The sequence below is a fragment of the Heteronotia binoei genome, chromosome 6, assembly GCF_032191835.1.
Source record: "Heteronotia binoei isolate CCM8104 ecotype False Entrance Well chromosome 6, APGP_CSIRO_Hbin_v1, whole genome shotgun sequence".
NCBI lineage: Eukaryota > Metazoa > Chordata > Lepidosauria > Squamata > Gekkonidae > Heteronotia > Heteronotia binoei.
The window spans coordinates 39,045,641-39,068,584 of record NC_083228.1 but is presented as its reverse complement, the minus strand read 5'-3'; the positions used below and the strand labels follow the sequence as shown (position 1 = coordinate 39,068,584).

Below are 22,944 nucleotides of genomic sequence, written 5' to 3'. Positions count from 1 at the left end.
TCAATCTGTTGGACCAATGCTTAGAAGAGAGTGTAAGTGCACCTTCTTACATACTTTCTAGTCGCAAATATATTTGCCATAGACAAGCATGTGACTGTTGCAGGGAAGGGATGGCTTTTGATTGAGCATTCACACTTGTCCCCAACAGTTTGATGCAGGGATGCCAGCCTCCAAGTAGGATTTGGGGATCCCCCGGAATTACAGCTAATTTCCATACTATAGAGATCAATTTCCCTGGAGAAAATGGATGTTTCAGAGGGTAGACTCTATGGCACTACACCCCACTGAGGTTGCTGTCCTCCCCAGGCTCCATCCTCAAATCTCCAGTACTTTCCAAACCTGGATCTGACAACCGTACCTCTCCATCCCCTGCCGGTGACCGGGAAGGCCTGGCAACCCTAGTTAGAGACTATTGGAGATAGTCAGGCTAAGATCTAACTATGTAACAGTTTAATAATATCCAAAGATAATAGTTTTATATAACACTTTTAGTGTTCAAAAAAACCTCATATACATCATCTTGTAAAAAATATTATAGACCAGAATAATTCTCCAATACTGTAGATGGGACTGAGAAGTGAGTAATCTCAAGTGGGATAATGATTAGTAGAGGAAGGGTTAAGTGCACCCCCTTACCTTTCTATTCCCCTTCCACCACTATCTTGAGCAATTTTTCATGTAGAACAAGGAAAGGAAAGGTCCCTTGTGCAAGCACCAGTCGTTTCCGACTCTGGGGTGACGTTGCTTTCACAATGTTTTCATGGCAGACTTTTTACGGGGTGGTTTGCCATTGCCTTCCTCAGTCATCTACAGTTTCCCCCCAGCAAGCTGGGTACTCATTTTACCGACCTCAGAAGGATGGAAGGCTGAGTCAACCTCGAGCCGGCTACCTGAAAACCCAGCTTCCGCTGGGGATCGAACTCAGGTTGTGAGCAGAGCTTAGGACTGCAGTACTGCGGCTTTAAAACTCTGCGCCACGGGGCTCTTAATGTAGAACAAAGGCTACTGAAATAATAGTCTGGCCCTAAGCATCAGGGGGGAAAGTGCTATTCACTTATTAACTAGATGTTTTGGAACTATTTCTTAATATTAAATGAATATATTTGCAAATTCTTATTAGAGTTATCTGTGTCCTGTTTTCACCTTGACAGCTTGTAGGGAAATGAGCAAAATTGCTCTGGCAAGAAAAGACTGATAGCTGCTAGGAACCATTCCAAAAGATGCCAGATGGAATAAGACTAAACTGAATAGTCACAACTTTATAATAGGTAGGTTAGCTAAATTAGATAGAACAACTCTTGTGCAAATGTAGGTTAGAGAAGCATTTCTTTTCACTTTTTTCCTTTTGTACCTTTAGAAGTTAATTCGTTCATGAATCTTGAGCAGCAGAAGACATTTCTTTATTTCTTTTTTTGATGCAAGGGTTAAAAGGATTGAGACAAATTTTGCAATTGCTAGAGTGATCTTAGGATCCTTATCACTGAGCAAAAGAGCCAGGGTTTCCAAAGTATGGGGAGACTGGTTCAATAAAGACTTAATATAGAAATCCCTCATAACCTAAAAAAAATCTGCATTCCAGCAGAGCATGAAAGGATGTATCAATCCTGTTAAGGCTACAAGGGCAGATTCTATCAGTGTAGGGTCTTTTCAAAAGCTCCCTTGCAAAACCATTGTAACTATAATGTTCAGTCTTGCAAACAAAAAACCTCTTCAATAACGTGGGATGGTAAGATAGTACATATTGGGGGGGGGGGTTAAGGATTTTGGGTAAGATAAACCAAAAAGAGGGCTGAAAATACTCTGTGGCTCTCAGGTTCAGTTTCGAGGACTTGCTTTTTGATCAGAGAAAATGTTTTGGTTTTGCCCATCTCAAAAATATCATCAATCAGCATTCTAACTTTCATCAGTTTCTCATCCAGGGCTTTCATCCAAGTTGATCTGTGGATATCTCAAACAGCACTGCCAAGAAAATAAGCCTGGACTGTTCAATTCAGATTTCCAGAAGCAGATGAAAGAGAAAAGCTGGGCAACAAGCTAAATGGGCTATTTCTGAAAAGATATTTGTAAAAATAAACTATATATATATATATAACACTGCACTGAGTGAAACTGGTACTTAGTAATCTAGCCTTTGTGTGCATATCTATCCCTTGATGATTTCTCTATTATGCGGGTACACATTGGAGACCATAAATGAGTTATTCTTGCACAAGGGCTATTTGATAGAAACTGGTTGTGGTCCTAATTAGGTCCTGAATCAGATTTTTTGGGACAATCCTCTCCCTCTTCTCTAAAGAGTTGTTGGTGATTTTCTTATGTTCTTTTTAAAAAATGAATAAGGCTGGATAGGAATAATATAATACCATGAACAAACTTTTAAATGAATCTTACATAAAAAAACAATAACTGAGAGGGCAGGGAAAGAAAGGGCTCTGCCCCCAGTCCTGCCTCTTTCAACAGAAACCAAGGCTTGAAGGTTGGCAATATAGTTGTAGTTGCTTAGCAGCCCCCACAAGGCCACTGACAAGGCACTTGTTTTTTAAAGCTTCAGTCTGCTTTTCTTATGGGGAGCTTAATCCTCCAATGTACTTTTAAAAGATTTTTCTGGAAACCTGGGGCTTGTTTATTCATGGTCCCAGTCTCCAGATTTCAGTGTCCACAGATGGGCCATGCTGAATATTAGATATATTGATATTTAACACACATATTGATTTAATAAGGCTCAGTCTAGAAATCCTTGGGCCTGAAAGCAGGCTGTGAACATGATGAGCCCCAACTTTATGTACTGTTCTCCAAACTGTGTGCACACTACTTCTCTGAATGGCAGACTAGTCATTTTCCCAGTAGGGTTGTCAGTGCCCAAATGGTAATCTCTGCAAACAGTACAATGTTGTATTTGTTAGCCCCCAGATTTCTTTTTGCCTAATTAAAACAGCTTTTGTTTGATACAAATTTCAGATAGCAGTAATAATAGCGAACAAGTTTGTTTGGTTGCTTTTTTCACTACCACGTAACAAAAACATCTGGGGGGAGTGGGTGGGAATAAATTGTTCTAGGCAATTGTTGGTCCCAAGCCAAGACTGCTAAGAACATTTTATTCCCAGCCACCATAAAAGATTCAGTCATGTGAGTTCAATTACATTTCCTAGATAACTAATTTTGAACGGTTAGATTTGAATCCAGTAATGCCTTAGACCAACAAGAGTTTCAGGGTATAAGCTTTTTGAGAGCGAAAGCTCTGGTAGAGGGAGCTTTGATTCTTGAAAGCTTACACCCTGGAACTTTTGCTGGTCTCTAAGGTAATACTGGACTCTAATCTAACTCTTCTACAGCAGACCAACACAGCTACCCTCTGAAACTAATTTTGAACAAACTGTATAAATATTAGCTAGTTAAAGCTAGAAACACCTTTTATCTTTAATTGAAAGCTGCAATGTCCATACCAGGTAACTTTTATTAACATTCTTGTCCCAAAAAATCTGGTCCAGGTCCTAATTAGGGCCACAACCAGTTTCTATCAAATAGCCCTTGTGCAAGAATAACTCATTTATGGTCTCCAATGTGTACCCACATAATAGCGAAATCATCAAGGGATAGATATGCACACAAAGGCTAGATTACTAAGTGCCAGTTTCACTCAGTGCAGTGCTATTTTTACACATATCTTTTCAGAAATAATCCATTCAAAAATTAACAGGTGCAGAGTGCTCATGGAAGATACCTATGATATTTACATCTCCAAACTTGAAAGAAAGTGCTTGTGGTGCTCACATGTCCATTTTCCATAAAGGGTAAGGAACTTCTCAAAGCCTCCTCCAACAGAGATGCCAGCCTTAATAATTCTGTTTCAAAATGGTCTTTTTCAAGGGGGGTTTGAGAAGAGCCCCAAACGCCAATTGAATCTTCAAGGAATGGGTGCTTGTAATATTGAAGTTTTGAAGTACACTGGAGTTTGGCGCTCTTCTCAAACCTTCCTTGAAAAAGACCATTTCAAAATGGAGGACTGCTAAGGCTGAAAGGTGTAGCAGCATCCTGAAGCTTTTGCTAGTCACATGAAGTATCCACTGACAATGAAGAGCATTTCCTATGCTTCCTATCTTAAAGGTAACAAGCGTACTGCTATTGCCAGCCCCCTCCTAGTCACCTGCTAGTCACCACCCCCAACAACAGTACAATTTTGGATATGGGGTGTATGAAGGGCTGGCACTAGGCCTATTATGATTCAAGTTCAAATTTTACAAGGAGGGCTGGGCTTGGTGTTTCCAAACTGGAGAAGTCCCCCCTGCCCAAACTTCTGGAATTTCCATTCCAAATTTCAGCTTTATTACTAATTTACTGAAAATCAATACAATTTTGCTGGTAATATCAGCATATTTTAATGAATTGTTACTAGGGTTGCCATTTGAGGCAGTCAAGCCAGTGGAGGTACTTACCAGGTGGCTCCAGGAGAGGGGAGGGAAGACATATGATTAAACTCTGAAGGAAGTTTCAGCTGTTGCATTTAAAGGAACCGTGTTCCTTTAAAAAGCCTTCCATCCATTGGAAATAATGGAGAAGGGGGCACCTTCTTTTGGGGCTCATAGAATTAGACTCCATTGTCCAATCTTTTTGAAACTTGGGGGGGGGGGGGGTTTGAGAAGAGGCACCAGCAGGTATGCTAAAATTTTGGTGCCTTTACCTAAAAAACTAGCCCCCCTCCCTAAGAACCCCAGATACCCATAGATCAATTCTCCCTTATACTGTATGGGGACCAGTTTCTATTGGGGAAAAGAGTGCTCAGTGACCCCTCTGATTTGATTTGGGGGGAGGGGCTCCAAACTAGGGGATTGGCAACCCTAGATGTTACCGTTAGTGATGCTTAACAAATGCTTTAAAATTAAGTCTTAGTAGCAAGATATATAATATTCATAGCATATAATTTTTGCATGGGAGATATTTGAACTACAAAATAGTGACATACATAACATTGTCCTAATTATGTAATAGTTGTGATTGTACAAGAATGTATATCAATATTCAAAAAATGAAACAGAAAATTAGAATTTTTTAAAAATCTAAGTTTTACTTACAGTAATCAGCAAGGAATCGTACACAGCATTCACAAATTTAATATCAACTCTGCAGTCTTCAATGGAATTAAAAGGAGCATCACTGTATTTCTGTAAATTGCAATAATGCACAGAACTAGTTACTTTAATGTATTCCCAAGCTTGAACTACAAATGTAAAGTATAGAATCGTTCAATTCGTTAGCCTTATTAATAGCTTTTAATTCTTACATTTCAATATACCACAGATCTAATAATCTAACATTCTAATGTATCCATAAATACTGCTGTTGATATCAATCAATCAATTTATTCGGCCAATGACCAGTACAAGTCAAAAGCAAAAACTATTCAATAAAACATTTAAAAATAAAATTGATCTAAATATAACAGGAATATCTCTGATATTAAACATTTAAAATCCATACATAAGAATTTAAAATCTGGACCTATTATATAGCTCTAAAATTTAGAATCTATACCTAAAATTTCACGCCGAATTCTACAAGCTGCTGAGAAAAATTTAGGACAGCTAATAGTGACCTGTGGATTCACACCATCAAAAGCTTCCTTAAAACATCTGCATCAGAACAACCTTAGTAATTATTAAGCAGAGGGGAAATTACATTAGATCAAACTTCCTGATAGAAACGACAACAAAACAGTACATGTTCTATAGATTCCACCTCATCAGTGCCACATGGACAGGTTCTCTCCTTCATGGGAGTTTTTTTAAATTTCCTATCTACAACTGCAGATGGGAGGGCTTGCCATCTTGCCAAGGTGAAAGCCCTCTATTGACTAGGAAGCTCCAAAATGGAGAGGTAGAATGCTGAGGCAACCACATATTTTAGCTTCTCTGGAGTTAGGAAATTTGGAGTATCACTGCTATCCTTTTGACGCTCTATATCAAGCAATCTTTGTTTGATCATTGATCTTGCTTGATCATATCCCCTTTGTAAAACAAATTCTAAAGAGAAGTCCATATTTTGTAGTTTAGAGTAGATGGCCCTTTCCCAAGAGGATTGAAAATTATCTACTGCTATTGATGGACACATTGACCTGGAGTTGTGCCAGATACTTTCAAACTATAGGGCAAATGTCCTTTCGGCCTCTTTAATGTCTTTTGAACAGAGACCGGGAATCTAATTACAGAATTTACCCACCCCGTTAAATATCTGCATTTATTCAACAATATGATAAACTATTTGCCAGTAATCTTTTCCATGTATGATCTTTATGCTTTCTGTTATTATTGAAAACATTATACTAAATTACATACACATTTCATGGAATAGTTTTACTTAGGTAAGCCACACAGAATCAACAACTCAATCTGGTATAAGACAGGGATGTATTGTTCCTATAAAAGTGGGAGGCCAGCAGTAATGCCTAGGTGATGGCAACTATTAGTGAAATGTCCGTGCTATCTGATTAAAACTGCTCATTGCACCGCCAAACAGAATATTCTTATTCAGCTAGTTACTATTTTCCCATTCCTTGGTTTTTATAAACAATGCATATTGCTAGTCAATGTTAAAATAAATTAGGCTGGTTTTTTTACCTTAAATGCAGTATTGACTTCTGAAAAAGAATCAAATGTTGTTGAATAAAACTCATACACTGTTTTCCAGTCTCCAGATAATCTGGCTGTCTCTATGTCCTCTCTAGACAGAAAGCACAAAAAAGTAATTCATATTAAATGAAGCTTTTACAACATTTTATAGAAACAACTTTCAACACATTTTAGAGATCCAACTGTAGTAAATATTGACCTGAACACACTTTACATTTATAAATAGCATTTATAACTATGATGACTTAAAAATCAAAGATTTTTACATCTTTTTTGCATAAAGTAGCAAAGTAGTCTGATGCTGGGATTCAAAGATCAACACAACTACATGTTCAAGGAAGCTATGCATCTCTTGATCAGAAGCTCCACATGGCTCAACATAGCAAATTCTTCTTGTAGAGGAAAGATTTCTAAATTCAGTTTGTGATTTGATATGATGTCTACTATTTTTTTTTTAAATTTTTTTTAAAAAATTGTGCTAGAATATCTAAGATCTTTGGGTCCTGAGCGGGACATTCTCCAGATAAACAGCTATATAGATCTGAGAGCTAAGGGCAGGGTTATTAGAGCCACCTGGAAAACATATATTGATTCACCTAGTCACACAGTATTTATAGTAATTATGTTACTACAATAAAAAGAACACATCAAGAAATGAACAATGCAACTTACTGAAAGTCTTTCACAGTTTTGGTTTGGATGGGAAGAGGAGCTTCTGGAGGAACAGAAACTTTCATTTCTACTGGAAGTGTATCTATGGAGTTGCGCTGTTTTTGTCTAACATCATGGCCAAGGGGAGGAAGCTCTTTAACTGAATAAGAAGTAAATAAAAAAAAGTATGAAATTTCAAGTCCAAACAGTTTCTCCCTGAGTTATTCTGCTTCTTCTCATCTAATCTTAAATGATAAATAATTACTTTTGAGGCAGCTATCAAGTAAAAAAAATAAAGGAAAAAGAAGGGGTGGCATTTTTCATTTACAACATAGGGAGGGAGAGATAAAATTATTCCCAACTCTTGCATTGTCTGCTCAGGTTTAAGGCTACATTATCAGGGTTGTCAGGTCTGTGTTGGAAAATATGTGGAGACTTTGGGGGAGGAGCTGGGAGAGAGTGAGGTTTGGGGAGGGGAGGGGCTTCAGAATGATACAATGCCATAGAGTCCACCCTTCAAAGCAGCCATTTTCTCCAAGGGAGCTGATCTCTGCTGGCTGGAGATAAGTTGTAAAAGCAGGAGATCTCCAAGCCCCACCTGGAGGCTGGCAACCTTAGTTGAAGTAGCCCTGAACTTCAACAGACTGTACCATAGAACAAATGTACTGAACTATTGAGGATCCTATGTTAGCTCACAGCTACTTATCCAGCCCCAGAACTCAGCAGGTTTACTCTATGTTGCTATAAAGGGGAAATTTCCAATTTTTTTTTATCTCCTTCCCACATGTTTCTTTACAGGCCTGCAGCTTGTTACAGTCTAGTATTGCTAGCCATGTTGTTTTTCTTAAATAAAATACTTTTAAAATAACCATTTGAAGTGAATTGACTTCATTCTGGGGACAAGACCCAGCTTTATCACAGGTGGGCTTGAGAATACCAGTAATAGGCTGGTTGAAGATGATCACCCCATATTAAACTCGTCAGAAAAAAATGAGGTACTATTGATCAGGAATACATTTAATCAGGCTATTCTAAGCAAAGTAACATCATAAAATCATTTAAAATTCACAACCATTAAAAATCTAGCCAATAAAAATTCAGAAAATTAAAAGCACAAAGAACTCAGAGGCATAAAAATAGTTTAATAACCCAGACTATTGGTATAAAACACTATCAGTGCAATACTAAGCAAAGTTCCCCCAGTCTAAACCCATTGAAACTAAATAACTTTACTTAGGATTGCACTCTGTGTGATACTATGATTAGCCAAATGTGACAGACTGTCCTTTTTAAGAGGCTTAGAAGTGCTTACCAATAGCTAAAAGACTGTGAAGAGTTATTTCCTCACAGAGCTAGAGAGCCTTGAATGACAGCCTGCTCTAAGCAATCTAATTGGTTGGAATCAGCTAAGCAAAAAAAAAAAAAAAAATCTTGTGAGAGCTGGATGCTGAGGAGTCAGTCAGATCCCTGCCAACTAAGAAGAGATGTGCACTGAGACCATCTGAAAATAGCCCTGACAGAAAAAGGGTTTTGTGCTGACAGATGTCTACCTTGACTGAATGCAATCTGAATTCAGCAATAGTTGAGAGCAGTTTGAACACAGAGAGGGGGGAAAATCTGGCAAGGAAGCTTGGGTAGTAGAGAAGACTCTCATTTAGCCCAAAGGAAAGGGGATAGATCTTCTAGAGGAGGGATGTCAAACTTATTTGTTAGGAGGGCCAGATCTGACACAAATGGGACTTTGTGAGGCAAGGCCATGTGTGTCATAAAATGTAATATGAGGTAGCAGAGATATAAACTTTACAAAGGACACAAACACAATTAAAGATTTTTTTTTAACTTAAAATACAAACATGCTTAAAACATGCAATATTTTGTTTCGAAATGGAAAGGTGGGGGAGCATTGGGATTTGGCAATGCAATTTTTAAAACAAAACTTCAAGACAAAGCACAAGGATCACAGCAGACATTTAAAATATAAAATGCCCTGAGCCTGCAAAAACAATGAAATGGCAATTAAAGCTTCTTCGTCCCCCTTGGGGTCTACTCAGATTGGCAATGGTTCTCCAGTGTAATATCCCCCATTGACTACACACTAGGTCAGGTCCATTCAAGCAGAGACAAGCTGATTCAAAGCATCAAGCCTCTATTTGCAAGGACACAACTCCACAAAATATGTTTCAGCTGGTTATAGGAACACTGAAAAGTGAAACTGATCACTCCATTGAAACACATTGCAGCACAAACAAAGTTGCAAGAAAACATGGAATGGATTTTCCATTAAGGTCTCTGGGCCCTATCTATCTGGGCACAGAGACCTTAATGGAAAATCCATTCCACGTTTTCCTTGCAGTTTTGCTTCTTGCTGCAGATGGCAAAGACAAGACAGAAAGCACAGGGAACTTCATCAGCCTAAGAGCTTCAAAGGGTGAGGACAGGAGGTAGAGGAGGGTGAAGAAACAAGCCTCATGGGCCTGATTAAACCCTGGACAGGCTGATTCTGGCCCAAGGGCCAGACATTTAACACCCCTGGCCTACAGCATGCAGGGAGGCCTGGCTGCAGCAATAATTCATTAAAACATGCATGTATATAGTCAGTCGCTTCCTACTACAAAGAATCATATTGAGACTTCAGCCAACATTTTATCTTGGAAAATTATAAGAAGTGATTCTTAGGTCTCATGTAGTACTATATCTGTTTCTAACTGCCAAACATTGGCCTCTGGTTGGATAGCCTAACCTCTGCAACAGGGCCAGCTGTGGTGAGCATTTAGGATTCTACCAACTCAGGGGAACTCAAAATAGTATGTGAAAACTGGTGGTGGCCAGGTCCAGAAAAGGAGGAGGAGCAATAGGTGGTGGCCAACTAGAATATGAGGCAAGGCAGGAAAAACAGATGCAAAAGGAAACTGGATATCCACACCTGGTAAATCCTTAGAGGATTACCTTATATCATAATACATAAAAATGTGTGATGAGGAGTACTAGATGTCTAAACATTTCAAATTAATTACTAACAATAAAGGAAGAGTACATTTCATTTTCTTATTCTGTGTAACATTTATTCCGTTATTTTGGTATTATCCAGCTAATTCATGACTGAAAGCGTGTATTCCCTCCTTTTCTGCCATCTAAATATAAAACTCTGCCTAAAGGGCAGGGTTTTATACTTGCATGGCAGAAGGTGGGGTAGAGACCCCAGGATACATATAGAAGCTTGACAGAACTACCTGAGTGCCCTGAGAGAAGCTTCTGTCATTTAAATTAGAAGCCAGACCTCTTCTTGAGATTAAATAAGCCATGCACTTTTACACTGAACATACAATAAAATTGCTACTATAAAGCATACATAATTTTACCAGATAGTTTCAAAGTTCTGCTTATTCCTGTATGTACTGTTCTGAGCTTTAAAACAATATTCTTCCTTGCCTCTAATGTCAGCCCCAACTGTTCCAAACACTTTCTTAAATATGCAAACTATGTTATTTAAAGTCCTTTCAGCAATCCCATTTCTTCTATAGTACTTATACAAAGAAACCTGACATTTGAGAATAGCTAAGCAGGTGGCAAGCTATGATTACCACCACTGATTAGCCTACTACATGTGCAAATTGCACACACTAAAGCTCATTAGTTACTTTACCCTACAATCCACTGCTGATTTATTTATCTCAGTCATCTGTTAGATCTTGCATTTTTCAGAATGCAAATTCTTACTGTGGAATGTCATTTACTATGACTATACAATGCTTAGCACAAAGACAGTTTTACTAGCAGCATCCAAGGTAGTGTCACATCATAAATAAAAACAATGACAACTACTAACAATAATGTATCTCCAGTATCTCCTGGAGTCACCAGTAACTAAATAATGAAGTTTTTTATTCTCTTACCATTTTTAATATCTGCAATAACAAACGGTGTAGGTGAACTTCCAGCATCTTCTTGTTTCTGGCTGATAGTGGAAATGAAACTGTTGAAAGGGGAAATATCAATTTTGGGTCCTCTTTCCAAATCCTGCAGTTAAAAAAAACAATGTGATGTTGTGATTTACAAAACTTCTAGTACTTCTCTTTTGTTAAAGAGGAACACAATGGTATTGGTAATGATTTATAAAGAGCTAAAAAAAGCTCAGAATGAATATAAGGTCACAACAAATATTGCTATGTTTACAACCAGATTCTAAGTCCACTGTGCTCAAGTTCCATGAAATTTAAGTACACATACATTTCTATTTGGTGTGAACCTACTTCACATTATGAAGGACAAACACAGATAGGGGATAGCAAAAACTGCCCATCCTTTACCTTCTAGCTGAGAGGTAAGCAATATATTTTAAAGACGTGTCCGTGCCAGTGAACCCGATGGAGATCCGGGCCCTACCTGAGCTACTACCATTTTGTAGGGTCTGAAAGACGAAGCTATTCCACCGGGCCTTTGGTTGAGGCAGTGGGCATCCTATTCCAGCTACTATTCCATCAGTTGGCCTCCCTTGTTGTGACATCATACTCTACTATGGTGCTATCTTATTTATTATTACCATCATTTCCTCTTGGGCTGATAGTTGCGTTATTCTGTTAAATGTGCCCTTCCCACCTGTGATGCACCTTATTTTGTTCTATTGTTCTTGGGTTTGCTAATTTTATTGTATTGTTTTAATTTTAAATTGTAGTTTTTTTACTGTTGTTCAGTTCATGTTGTGATTTGCCCTGAGCCCTTTATGGGAAAAGGCAGAATATAAGCCTACTAAACAAACAAAAATAAAATAAATAACCCATGGCTTTTGAAATTCCTATTTGTATTTGTTGTACATATCTTTCAAAGTATGTTTGGTCAGTCAGACATAATTTTCTCTGTTACATAGGGTTGTCAACCTCCAGGTGGTAGTGTGAGACTGGCCCAAATTCACCTAATGAGCTCCATGGCAGAGTTGGAATTCAAATCTGGGTCTCTCAGATCCTAGAATTCTAATCTCTACACCACACTAGTTTTTGTGCCGTGGCTACCACTGAATAGTGACCAGCTGGGCCTGTTAGAGTGTGTTGCTGGCCCTGGCCCAGAGGACTCCTCCCTTGAAAGCCAAACCATCCTGGAAAGGGCCCTGTCCCCTCCCCAAAAGAAATCAAGCCTTGAATGCTGGCAATATGATTGCCTAGCAACCACTACAAAGGTCAGTGTGGAGGCAACTTGTTTTTCAATGCTATTGCCTCTATTATTGCTTTTTTTTTTTTTTGGAAGGGGGGTTAACTCCCCAATGTATTTGTTTTTAGATTTCATATTTTTCTTCAAACCTTAGACTTTTGTCAGGTTTTCAAAAAGATTTGTCTTGTTCATTCATGCCTCCAATATCTGGTTTTAAGAATCTATGGACATGGCCATGTTAAGGATTAGATATATTGATGTACAACCCGTCATCTGCACAAGAAATTCTCACTCTTTAGAAGCTCTTCTCCCTTTCAAGGAACACAGTGATTTCTTTTTTCAGTCCCACTGCACAGTTTAATTCTTTCCCCTATGATAATCAGCAGATGTCTGTATGGAATGGAGATACCCTGAATGTGGCTTAAAGCCTGTCATACAATTTTGAAAATTCTTTAGTTTGTAGCACTACCTCAAATATGATTAACAGTTTTAAGAACTACAGGGTAGAGATCAATGGGACTAGAAGGAAATGTTTTAACAGAAAAAGAATACCAATGAACTGTACAGTGACTTAATGTGGTTTGAAGGATGACCTATGTCATGAATGCTCAGAACCCAGAATACAAGCCCATAATCAGCAGTGCCAATGTGAATACACTAACTTCAATGGTTCCAGCTTCTTGTTGGCAATAAAATTTCCCAGTGTCCTGAAAAAATCTTCTCCATGGTAGTTGTATTTTAAAAAATCACAAAACAAATACCATCACTCATGGAGTTGCCTTGTAGATACTGGGTATACACAAGCAGTTGTGCACAAGAGAAAACATATATTGATTCACCTAGCTGAACCTTGTTTTATGCTGTGTGTTTTATGTGTTTGATTTTGTCAGCCACCTCAAGAAGGTTCTCTGGACAGATGGCACAGAAATTTTCTTAGTAAATAAGGACATTTAAGCTATTATCTGATCCAAAATGTATTTATCTCAAAGATTGGGATTCTCACAGTATCATTCAAGCAAGATTCAGTTCACTACTCCTACTTGTTACTTCTCAAGGACAAGCCTTGCTGCTTCTAGTAGACATGGCTTGACAAGCTTGACAATTGTATGGGACTTCTTACACTCAGTAATTAGGAACACAATGTGATAGGAGTTTTCAAGAACAACTTTATTTCTGAGTGGAGTGTCTATTTGAATCCAATTAAAAACATTTCAGAATGCACTCCTTTTAAAAGAATTCAGTATATTTAGTTATGAATATGTAACCGTTCAATGTGGTTCTTCAGTTTTGAAGAATGATGCTGTTAATGATGCTTATGAAGACCTATTGTAAAAAAGCTTCTTTGAATCTTTCTTTCCTGAAACTGTTATTGTTACATCCATTGATACTGTTTCCTCACTAGCTGTTGCTCCGCCCCAGGCTTCTGCTTTCCCCGGCTCAAGTGATCAATTCCCCACCAGTTGCTGCATGGGCACATTTTGATCCACTGCTCCCTCCAATTTAGAGCAATAAACCAGGAGGGAAATCGGAGACCACCACAGATCAAAACGCATCCATGCAGCAACTGGTGGGGAAATGATCGCTTGAGCCAGGGAAAGCAGGCGCCCAGGGGTAGAGCTACTGCTAGTGAGAAAACAGTATCAATCTCCCCTGGATGTAACAATCATAGTTTCAGGAAAGAAGTGTCATTCAAAGAAGCATTTTTACAATAGAGCTTCATAAGCATTGTTAACAGCATTGTTAACTGCTACTGAAGAATTGGTCTGAGGTTATTACAAATTCAACCCCTTGTCCAATTCTACATGTCCCCACAGTGTTAAATTCAGGATAGATAGATGTTTGTACAGAGCTCACAAAAGAAAACGAGGAAAAGAAAATCAACAAATGATAAATGCAAGCAGCCCTGTTGGCTTTCTTGGCACAGAGCAACTAGGGTTGTTAACAAACTGGTAAAAAAAAAATGCCCTCTCCATTTAACCGACACTTAATTGATTTTATTTACCAGGTGATGTTATTTACTTGCATGCTGTGGAAAGTCCATTTCCACACACTGCGTCTCTGTTAAAGAGGCAGAACATTTTTTTTCTAGTAACAAAGGAGCAGCCTGCTGTATGCTAAATGCATTCTGCTGGGTTCTAACTGAGAATAGCTCTATAAAAGAAAGTAGAATGTCCTAGCACCACTGCCACAAAGCAGCCTGGTGGGGATATGCCCTATAATGCCATGGAATCCACCTTCCATCATGGTCATTTTCTCCAGATGAACTAATCTCTGTCACCTGGAGATCAGTTGTAATAGTGGGAGATCTCCAGCCAGCACCTGGAGATTTGTCAACCCTACTGATTGACCAAGATTCAAAGTGGGAAACAAAATCCCACTGATATTATTATTACTATTAGTAGACAAACAATGAATAACATACAAATAAATTTATGAGACCCATATTACCCTCAACCCCTCATAACTTAATCACACCCAGGTTAAGAACCCAGGCTTTACAACAGTGTTACACACTGGCTCGGGAGCCACAAGTGGCTATCTGACATGTCACTATGCCTCTACTGGCTGATGTTCCCCAATGTGGCACCTGTGGGTGATGCCATTACTGTGTAGAGTTTGTGGTTGGCAAGTGGCTTTCACCTTGAAACAGGTGCCACCACAGGAACCGGAGCTTAGGTAAGAGGAGAGCCGCAAGCCGCATGCTGGGGATGGAAGTAAAGGGCCTAGCAGGATGCAGGATACTTTTAACATAGTAATGATCCTACTTTAACATTTTTCATGCCTTGGCCTGTACTGGAACTGAACTTGATGCATCAAAGATAGGCAGGATCAGTGGAACACGGCACATAAGTACTATTAAGGATGTTGCATCCATCCCTCATCAAAACTATTGTCTGGATACATTCTAAGGAGCCCTGGTCTCTCAGCCAGGCTCCAGATGGGGCCTGGAGATCTCCCAGAATTACAACTGGTCTTCAGACTACAGGTCCTCTGGAGAAAATGGCTGCTTTGGAAGGTGGATTCTATACCCTCCCAGGCTCCATTCCCCCAAATCTCCAGGCGTTCTCAACCTAGAGGTCACAACCTTACCAGCCATATAAGAGTATTTATCTATGACCAGATGGAAGAAGGTCGTAATCAGGTGAACAGGCCAATTAAGTCTTTTGTATAGAATCTACATCCCTTCCTTCTGGCATGAAATGCACTTGGGTTAACTGAGGTCCAGTCCAGTAAGGATTTTTCATTTTCTCCTTAAAAAATGTTTTATAGGCCATGACGTTTGTTTTGTTACGAAAATATCACTGTGTTCCTGTACTTCCATCTGTTCCTCTTCCATTGATATACTGAAGCATTTCTGTAACACAGTGATAATTTTAAGATTTTTTAAAAACAATTTGTCTGACTTTCTCTTTGCTAGCTCCACCCAAGTCATTCAAGATAATTCAGTCACACACACACTACTAACATAGGTTTACTAGCATAGGTTTACAAAACATACATCTACAAAACATAGGTTTACTAGCTTCCTTCAGTCTATAAACATATTTTATGACTAATGTAAACAACAGGACAACCTGTGCTAACTTTAATTTTAAATGTGCAGCTTAGGTTTTCAACCCTTCCACCCTCCCCACACACTTAAATACCAAACTAGCTTTCCCGCTGAAACCACTACATACAGCCATTGGCCATACTGGCTGGGGCTGATGGGAATTGTAGGCAAAAAACATCTGGAGAGCTACCTTTGGCCACCCCTGAACTTATCTCAGCTTTATAGCAACCATATTTACACCTTCCCCTTTTTCATATAACATCTTACAATTATATGTGGCTGTATAAAAATGGAAATCCCAAAAAATTAGCTGAGTATTTAAGAGACAGACACTTGATGGCATCAGAATGCGAGGCGAGGCAGCTGCAACAGGCTTTCTGGGACCAACTGCCATTTGTCTTTGCCTCTCCATCAGTAGCCATTCCACTTGACTGCATTGGAAAGAGGCCATCAACCTGCCCGTTGCACAAGCGGGAGCTGTACAAAAGAGACGGTCTCCACTTGTCCCCGGATGGAACCAGGCTGCTGGCGCTTAAAATCAAAAAGGTGGCAGAGCAGTTTTTAAACTAAATCTTGGGGGAAAGCCGACAGGAGATGAAATGTCTCTGGTTCGGGAGGACTCGTCTCAAAGAGATGAAGGGTTAGCTGCTATTTTTCTACCGGGTAACAGACCAGAGTTGTCCACTGTGAAGGCGACAAACAATATGGACTGTCTGCCAGAGTCTCGAGGTGGCAGGAGGAAGGTGGCGGGCCTAGCTCGCCTGGGAAATTATAGATGTTTGTATGCAAATGCTAGAAGTGTTCGAAGTAAAATTGGTGAATTGGAATGTTTAGTGTTGGGAGAAAACATAGACATTGTGGGAATTTCAGAAACTTGGTGGAATGAGGAGAATCAGTGGGACACGGTGATTCCTGGATATAAGCTATATCGGAAGGATAGGGAGGGAAGGGTTGGAGGTGGGGTGGCTCTGTATGTCAGAGAGGATATACGGTCCAGTAAGACAGAGGTCAGAGAATTAGATTCACTTTTAGAAATGCTTTGGGTTGAAATAGAGGGCCCAAAAGGAAATTTAACTATGGGAGTTTGTTATCGCCCACCAAATCAAAAGAGAGAGGACGATTATAATATGATGGAAGGCTTAAAGATAGCGGCTAAACGTAAAAACTGTGTTGTAATAGGTGATTTTAACTACCCGCAGATTGATTGGGTCAATATGTGTTCTGGTCGAGAGAAAGAGATTGAGTTTCTTGATGCTCTCAATGACTGCGCTATGGAGCAGATGGTCTCAGAACCTACCAGGGGTGGGGCGATCCTGGATTTGGTCCTAAGTAATGCCCAAGACTTGGTGAGAGATGTAAAAGTGATTGCGCCGCTTGGGAGCAGTGACCATAATGTTATTGATTTCACCGTTTGTATAAATAGGGAGTTGTCCAAAAAGACCGCCACAACCACGTTTAACTTTAAAAGGGGTAAATACACTGAGATGAGGAGGCATGTGAGGAGGAAACTGAAAGGAAAGGTACATACGGTCAAAACCCTTGGGGAAGCTTGGACGCTATTTAAAACTATAATCCTAGAAGCTCAGATAAAATACATACCACAAGTTAGGAAAGGCACAAACAGGCATAAGAAAAGGCCTGCGTGGTTAACAAACAAAGTAATGGAAGCTGTAAAAGGTAAGAAGGACTCCTTTAAGCGGTGGAAAACCAGTCCAAGTGAGATTAGTAAAAGGAAACACAGGCTGTGGCAAATCAAATGCAAGACTGTGATCAGGCAGGCAAAAAGGGACTATGAGGAGCATATTGCAAAAAACATAAAGACCAACAATAAAACTTTCTTCAAATATATTAGAAGTAGGAAACCAGCCAGGGAGGCAGTGGGGCCCTTGGATGACCATGGGGTAAAAGGATTACTGAAGGAGGATAGGGAAATGGCTGAGAAGCTAAATGAATTTTTTGCCTCCGTCTTCACTGTGGAAGATGAGAACTTTTTGCCCGCCCCAGAACCACTAATTTTGGAAGGGGTGTTGAAAGACCTGAGTCAGATTAAGGTGACAAAAGAGGAGGTCCTACAACTGATAGACAAATTAAAAACTAATAAGTCACCGGGTCCGGATGGCATACATCCGAGAGTTCTGAAAGAACTCAAAGTTGAACTTGTGGATCTTCTAACAAAAATCTGTAATCTTTCATTGAAATCTGCCTTTGTTCCTGAGGACTGGAAGGTAGCAAACGTCACCCCCATCTTTAAAAAAGGTTCCAGAGGAGACCCGGGAAATTACAGGGCAGTCAGTCTGACTTCAATACCGGGAAAGTTGGTAGAAACCATTATCAAGGACAGAATGAGTAGGCACATTGATGAACACGGGTTATTGAGGAAGACTCAGCATGGGTTCTGCAAGGGAAGATCTTGCCTCACTAACCTGTTACATTTCTTTGAGGGGGTGAACAAACATGTGGACAAAGGAGACCCGATAGATGTTGTTTACCTTGACTTCCAGAAAGCTTTTGATAAAGTTCCTCATCAAAGGCTCCTTAGAAAACTTGAGAGTCATGGAGTAAAAAAACAGGTCCTCTTGTGGATCAAAAACTGGCTTAGTAATAGGAAGCAGAGAGTCAGTATAAATGGGCAGTCTTCGCAGTGGAGGACGGTAAGCAGTGGGGTGCCGCAGGGCTCGGTACTGGGTCCCATGCTCTTTAACTTGTTCATAAATGATTTAGAGTTGGGAGTGAGCAGTGAAGTGGCCAAGTTTGCGGATGACACTAAATTGTTCAGGGTGGTGAGAACCAGAGAGGATTGTGAGGAACTCCAAAGGGATCTGTTGAGGCTGGGTGAGTGGGCGTCAACGTGGCAGATGCGGTTCAATGTGGCCAAGTGCAAAGTAATGCACATTGGGGCCAAGAATCCCAGCTACAAATACAAGTTGATGGGGTGTGAACTGGCAGAGACTGACCAAGAGAGAGATCTTGGGGTCGTGGTAGATAACTCACTGAAAATGTCAAGACAGTGTGCGTCTGCAATAAAAAAGGCCAACGCCATGCTGGGAATTATTAGGAAGGGGATTGAAAACAAATCAGCCAGTATCATAATGCCCCTGTATAAATCGATGGTGCGGTCTCATTTGGAGTACTGTGTGCAGTTCTGGTCGCCACACCTCAAAAAGGATATTATAGCATTGGAGAAAGTCCAGAGAAGGGCAACTAGAATGATTAAAGGGCTGGAGCACTTTCCCTATGAAGAAAGGTTGAAACGCTTGGGACTCTTTAGCTTGGAGAAACGTCGACTGCGGGGTGACATGATAGAGGTTTACAAGATAATGCATGGGATGGAGAAAGTAGAGAAAAGTTCTCACAATACAAAAGTTCTCACAATACAAGAACTCGTGGGCATTCGATGAAATTGCTGAGCAGAAAGGTTAAAACGGATAAAAGGAAGTACTTCTTCACCCAAAGGGTGATTAACATGTGGAATTCACTGCCACAGGAGGTGGTGGCGGCCACAAGTATAGCCACTTTCAAGAGGGGTTTAGATAAAAATATGGAGCACAGGTCCATCAGTGGCTATTAGCTACAGTGTATGTGTGTATATAAAATTTTTTGCCACTGTGTGACACAGAGTGTTGGACTTGATGGGCCGTTGGCCTGATCCAACATGGCTTCTCTTATGTTCTTCTCCAAACTGCTTCCATCGGCAGCCATTCCGTGTGGCTACATGTTCTGGAAAATGAACCTGTCTGGAATCAACTCCCATTTGACTCCACACTAGGCATGGGCATGAACTGAACCATGAATTGGGCCAATTCGTGGATCGTTTCAAACCACTTCTGACCATGGTGCTTCATTTATTTCATCTTTGCAGTTCGTTTTCCCAGAGAGCCTAGCGGTGATTCAATCAATTGCTAGGAAACACTGAGGGTGGACTTCCGGGAGTCCTAGACATACCCCTAGCACATACCCTTGTCCACAGCTTGATTGGCAGCTCCGGAAGCCAGTCATAGAGCTTCCATTCTGCAGCACAAAGAGTTGTCAGCGAGAGCTAAAGCTGAGCTTTCCTTGCAGTGCCTGTTTTGGGAGGCTATAAGTGGGCCATTCCAAATCCAATCTTTGCCAAACTTGGAGTGTGGATGGAGGTAAGCCTACTGAAGACTCCCACTGAGTTTTACACCTTCCAAACCAAATGAACCAACAAACCACAAATCAGGTCAGAAGTCAAAAGAATCATGAAACGAACCACCATTTCCTCTGGTTTGTGTCCATCCTACACTACACCCTCCCTAAACTGTCTACTGAAGTGGCTACTCCCTCTCATCATTGTGAAACAGCTTTGCAAGTTATTAAATATTTAGTGTCCAAATTTGCTTCCTTTCCCCTTTTCCCTTCAGTAGGTGTTATGTTTAATTGTAAATCACTTTGAAGGCAATGGCAGAAAGGAAGTGTATAACTGCATCACACAAATAACTTTCATAAAGGTTTTCACTAATGTATAACCTGACTCATCAGCACAAAAGTGAGTGATTATAATTTCTCACCCATGTCTATTTGTTAATGTTAAAAAGATGTAGAATTATTTGCCAGGAAAATAAATTATACTCAGTATTAGTTGGACTGATTAATGGAGCTAGTCTCCTGCTGCTTTTTCCTCCAGATGGCAAACAGCATTTTCCTGAAGCGGGAGAAAAGCTGAAAGGAAACAGAATGGAACTCCCTATAGTTATCTAACATATGGGTATGTTACCATTCACATGTGCAGGACAACTTAAAAAGCTTATTCTCCCATGAGCTTTATTGTCCCATTAAAACCTTTGATAGAAGCTTTCCTTTGGATACCACCCACTGCACTCATTTAGGTCTGGCAAATGCACATTGCTCAGAGATCCAAATGTCTTTTCACCTTCTAGTCCATCTGTTGCAGGAAATTTTGATGTTGTCAGTAATGAAACCAAAAATATGTTGTCACTGATATGAGGTTTTGTTCTGTTACCCTGTGGATCAACTATACTTGTAAGTGTTGAATGGGCTATGGCTGTATGAACTTCAGTACCTATATTTTCATTAGCAAGAAGTAACAAAACTCCTTGGCCTGAAGCTCATGCATGCCATTTTGTGCTTCTGAGAAATTTTATTTTAGCGTTTTTAGAGAATGAGTCCTCCCTTCAAATATATTATTCAAAAGCATGAACATTAAAAACTTTTAAACACACAAAAAAATTTACATAACAGCAAAACAACCACCATGCTGATGTTTCACAGACCTTTTTTAATTTTATTTTGAAGACTGTGAATTTAGGATTCAGTAAATTGTTCCTTTCACTCTCCAAAAATAGAACACCTATTTCCTGTTTATAGTCAGGAAAATATGTCTTAGTATGTGGCAAATAATAGAGGATCCTGACTTAGAACAATAAAATGGACTTAGGGGTGGCCAACGGTAGTTCTCCAGATGTTTTCTGCCTACAACTCCCATCAGTCCCAGCCAGCACGGCCAATGGTTGGGGCTGATGGGAGTTGTAGGCAAAAAAAACATCTGGAGAGCTACCATTGGCCACCCCTCATTTAAATGTAGAAAATTTCATTTTGTGGGTCATGAAACAGTTGATCAGAGGATTACCTTGCAAGCAGACAGTTCTAACTCACAAACAGTTCTAACTTGTCTTTAGCTCACCTGTTGACTTGGTATTAAACGATGGAGCAAACTGTAGCTGAAAAATGTTAAATATGTTATTATGCAGTATGCATTAATGCATTTTTAATGCAAACAGGTATAAATATTTATAATTGTGACCAGTTGATATGTACTTTAACATGGTCTGTTAGTTTAAACACAACCCCCTTCACTTGTTTATTATGTCAATAAATAAAGTAATGAAAAGAAGAATGAGGGTGCACATATACATGCTTGTAAAAAATACAGATGTGTTATCACAGTGACAATGCAAAAGAACGAAAATGTGTATCTGTCAAGATCTAATTCTTTTTCAGAGCGCCAAAAGGCAGCAGTCCTAGAAGCCATGTGTGTTCAATATGTCCCATTCAACAGTTTTTTCAAACATAGCAAAAATGTCAAGAGTCTATGAAATAGTGCCTCTACTGCTCACTTATGTCAACAGAGGCATATATTATCTCAAATCAGTGATCTATTGGTACTCTTCTATTTCTATCAAGCTCTTCAATGAAATCAACCAGAGTATGTATCGAGCACTAACACACCAGCTAGTTCATAAGAAAAAAATCCACACCCATTCACACCTTTGCTTTCATTTATCACTGCCTCGTTTTAGCGGCTTCTTTTAACGAACCAAAGACTAAGACACTGATCCAACGCATCATCTGTAGGAGTGAAGCTTTTCTTCAAAGCTGCGGCATTTCTACATACCCCAGAAGCGGTGCTGGTTTCGGTCAGATGGGGAGGCAATTTCTCGCTTTCCTTCCCCTCTCCTTCCGCCTCGGCCACCCCCTGTTCTTGTTCCGCTCCCACCGCCTCCGCCGACGGGGGATCCAAACTCTCTCCATTCATTCCGCAAGCCAGCAAGAACCGTTTGTCCCCGACCGCGGGCAGCAGGAGATCCGAAGTGGCCGCGGAAGGCTGCGGGGTTTGCAGCGACATGGCTCCTGGAACAGCGGCTTGCTCTTTGTCAGCGAGGCATCGGCGGACTGCAGCCCTTCCCACCCTCCGCCAAAGCGCTAGCAGCGATTTCCCCTCCTCCCCGTTACCTCAGACAACCCCTTTACCTCGAGAAGCACGCACGACCCATGCCCCGCTCGCTGCCCTTCTCACTCCCAACCCCTCGAGACCAGAAGTGGAAACACCACCGCGCCTGATCGCCCCCCCCCTTTCTCTGCCCCACAGCAGCCCCCTACCCCACAGCCCCAAGGGTTAAAAGCCCCACGCCGCGCTCCTTCCGCCTGTTCCCAAGCCCACAAGCGAGCGCTCTCTCCTCAGCCAGCCTCAGAACGACAACGACCTCTCTAGGCCGC

General features: G+C 40.3%; 1 protein-coding gene across 1 annotated transcript in view; it reads right to left on the bottom strand.

The window, feature by feature from the left end:
* Window positions 1-22,610, bottom strand: part of HECTD2 (HECT domain E3 ubiquitin protein ligase 2) — a 54,728-nt gene extending 32,118 nt beyond the window's left edge. Inside the window, exons 1-5 of the mRNA XM_060241310.1 lie at window positions 22,343-22,610; window positions 11,168-11,291; window positions 7,296-7,434; window positions 6,612-6,714; window positions 5,070-5,159 (exon numbers count right to left, since the gene is read on the bottom strand). Coding sequence (XP_060097293.1) covers window positions 5,070-5,159; window positions 6,612-6,714; window positions 7,296-7,434; window positions 11,168-11,291; window positions 22,343-22,573 — 687 coding nt within the window. The 5' untranslated portion in view covers window positions 22,574-22,610. The remainder of the gene's footprint in view (window positions 1-5,069; window positions 5,160-6,611; window positions 6,715-7,295; window positions 7,435-11,167; window positions 11,292-22,342) is intronic.
* Window positions 22,611-22,944: the final 334 nt, after the last annotated feature.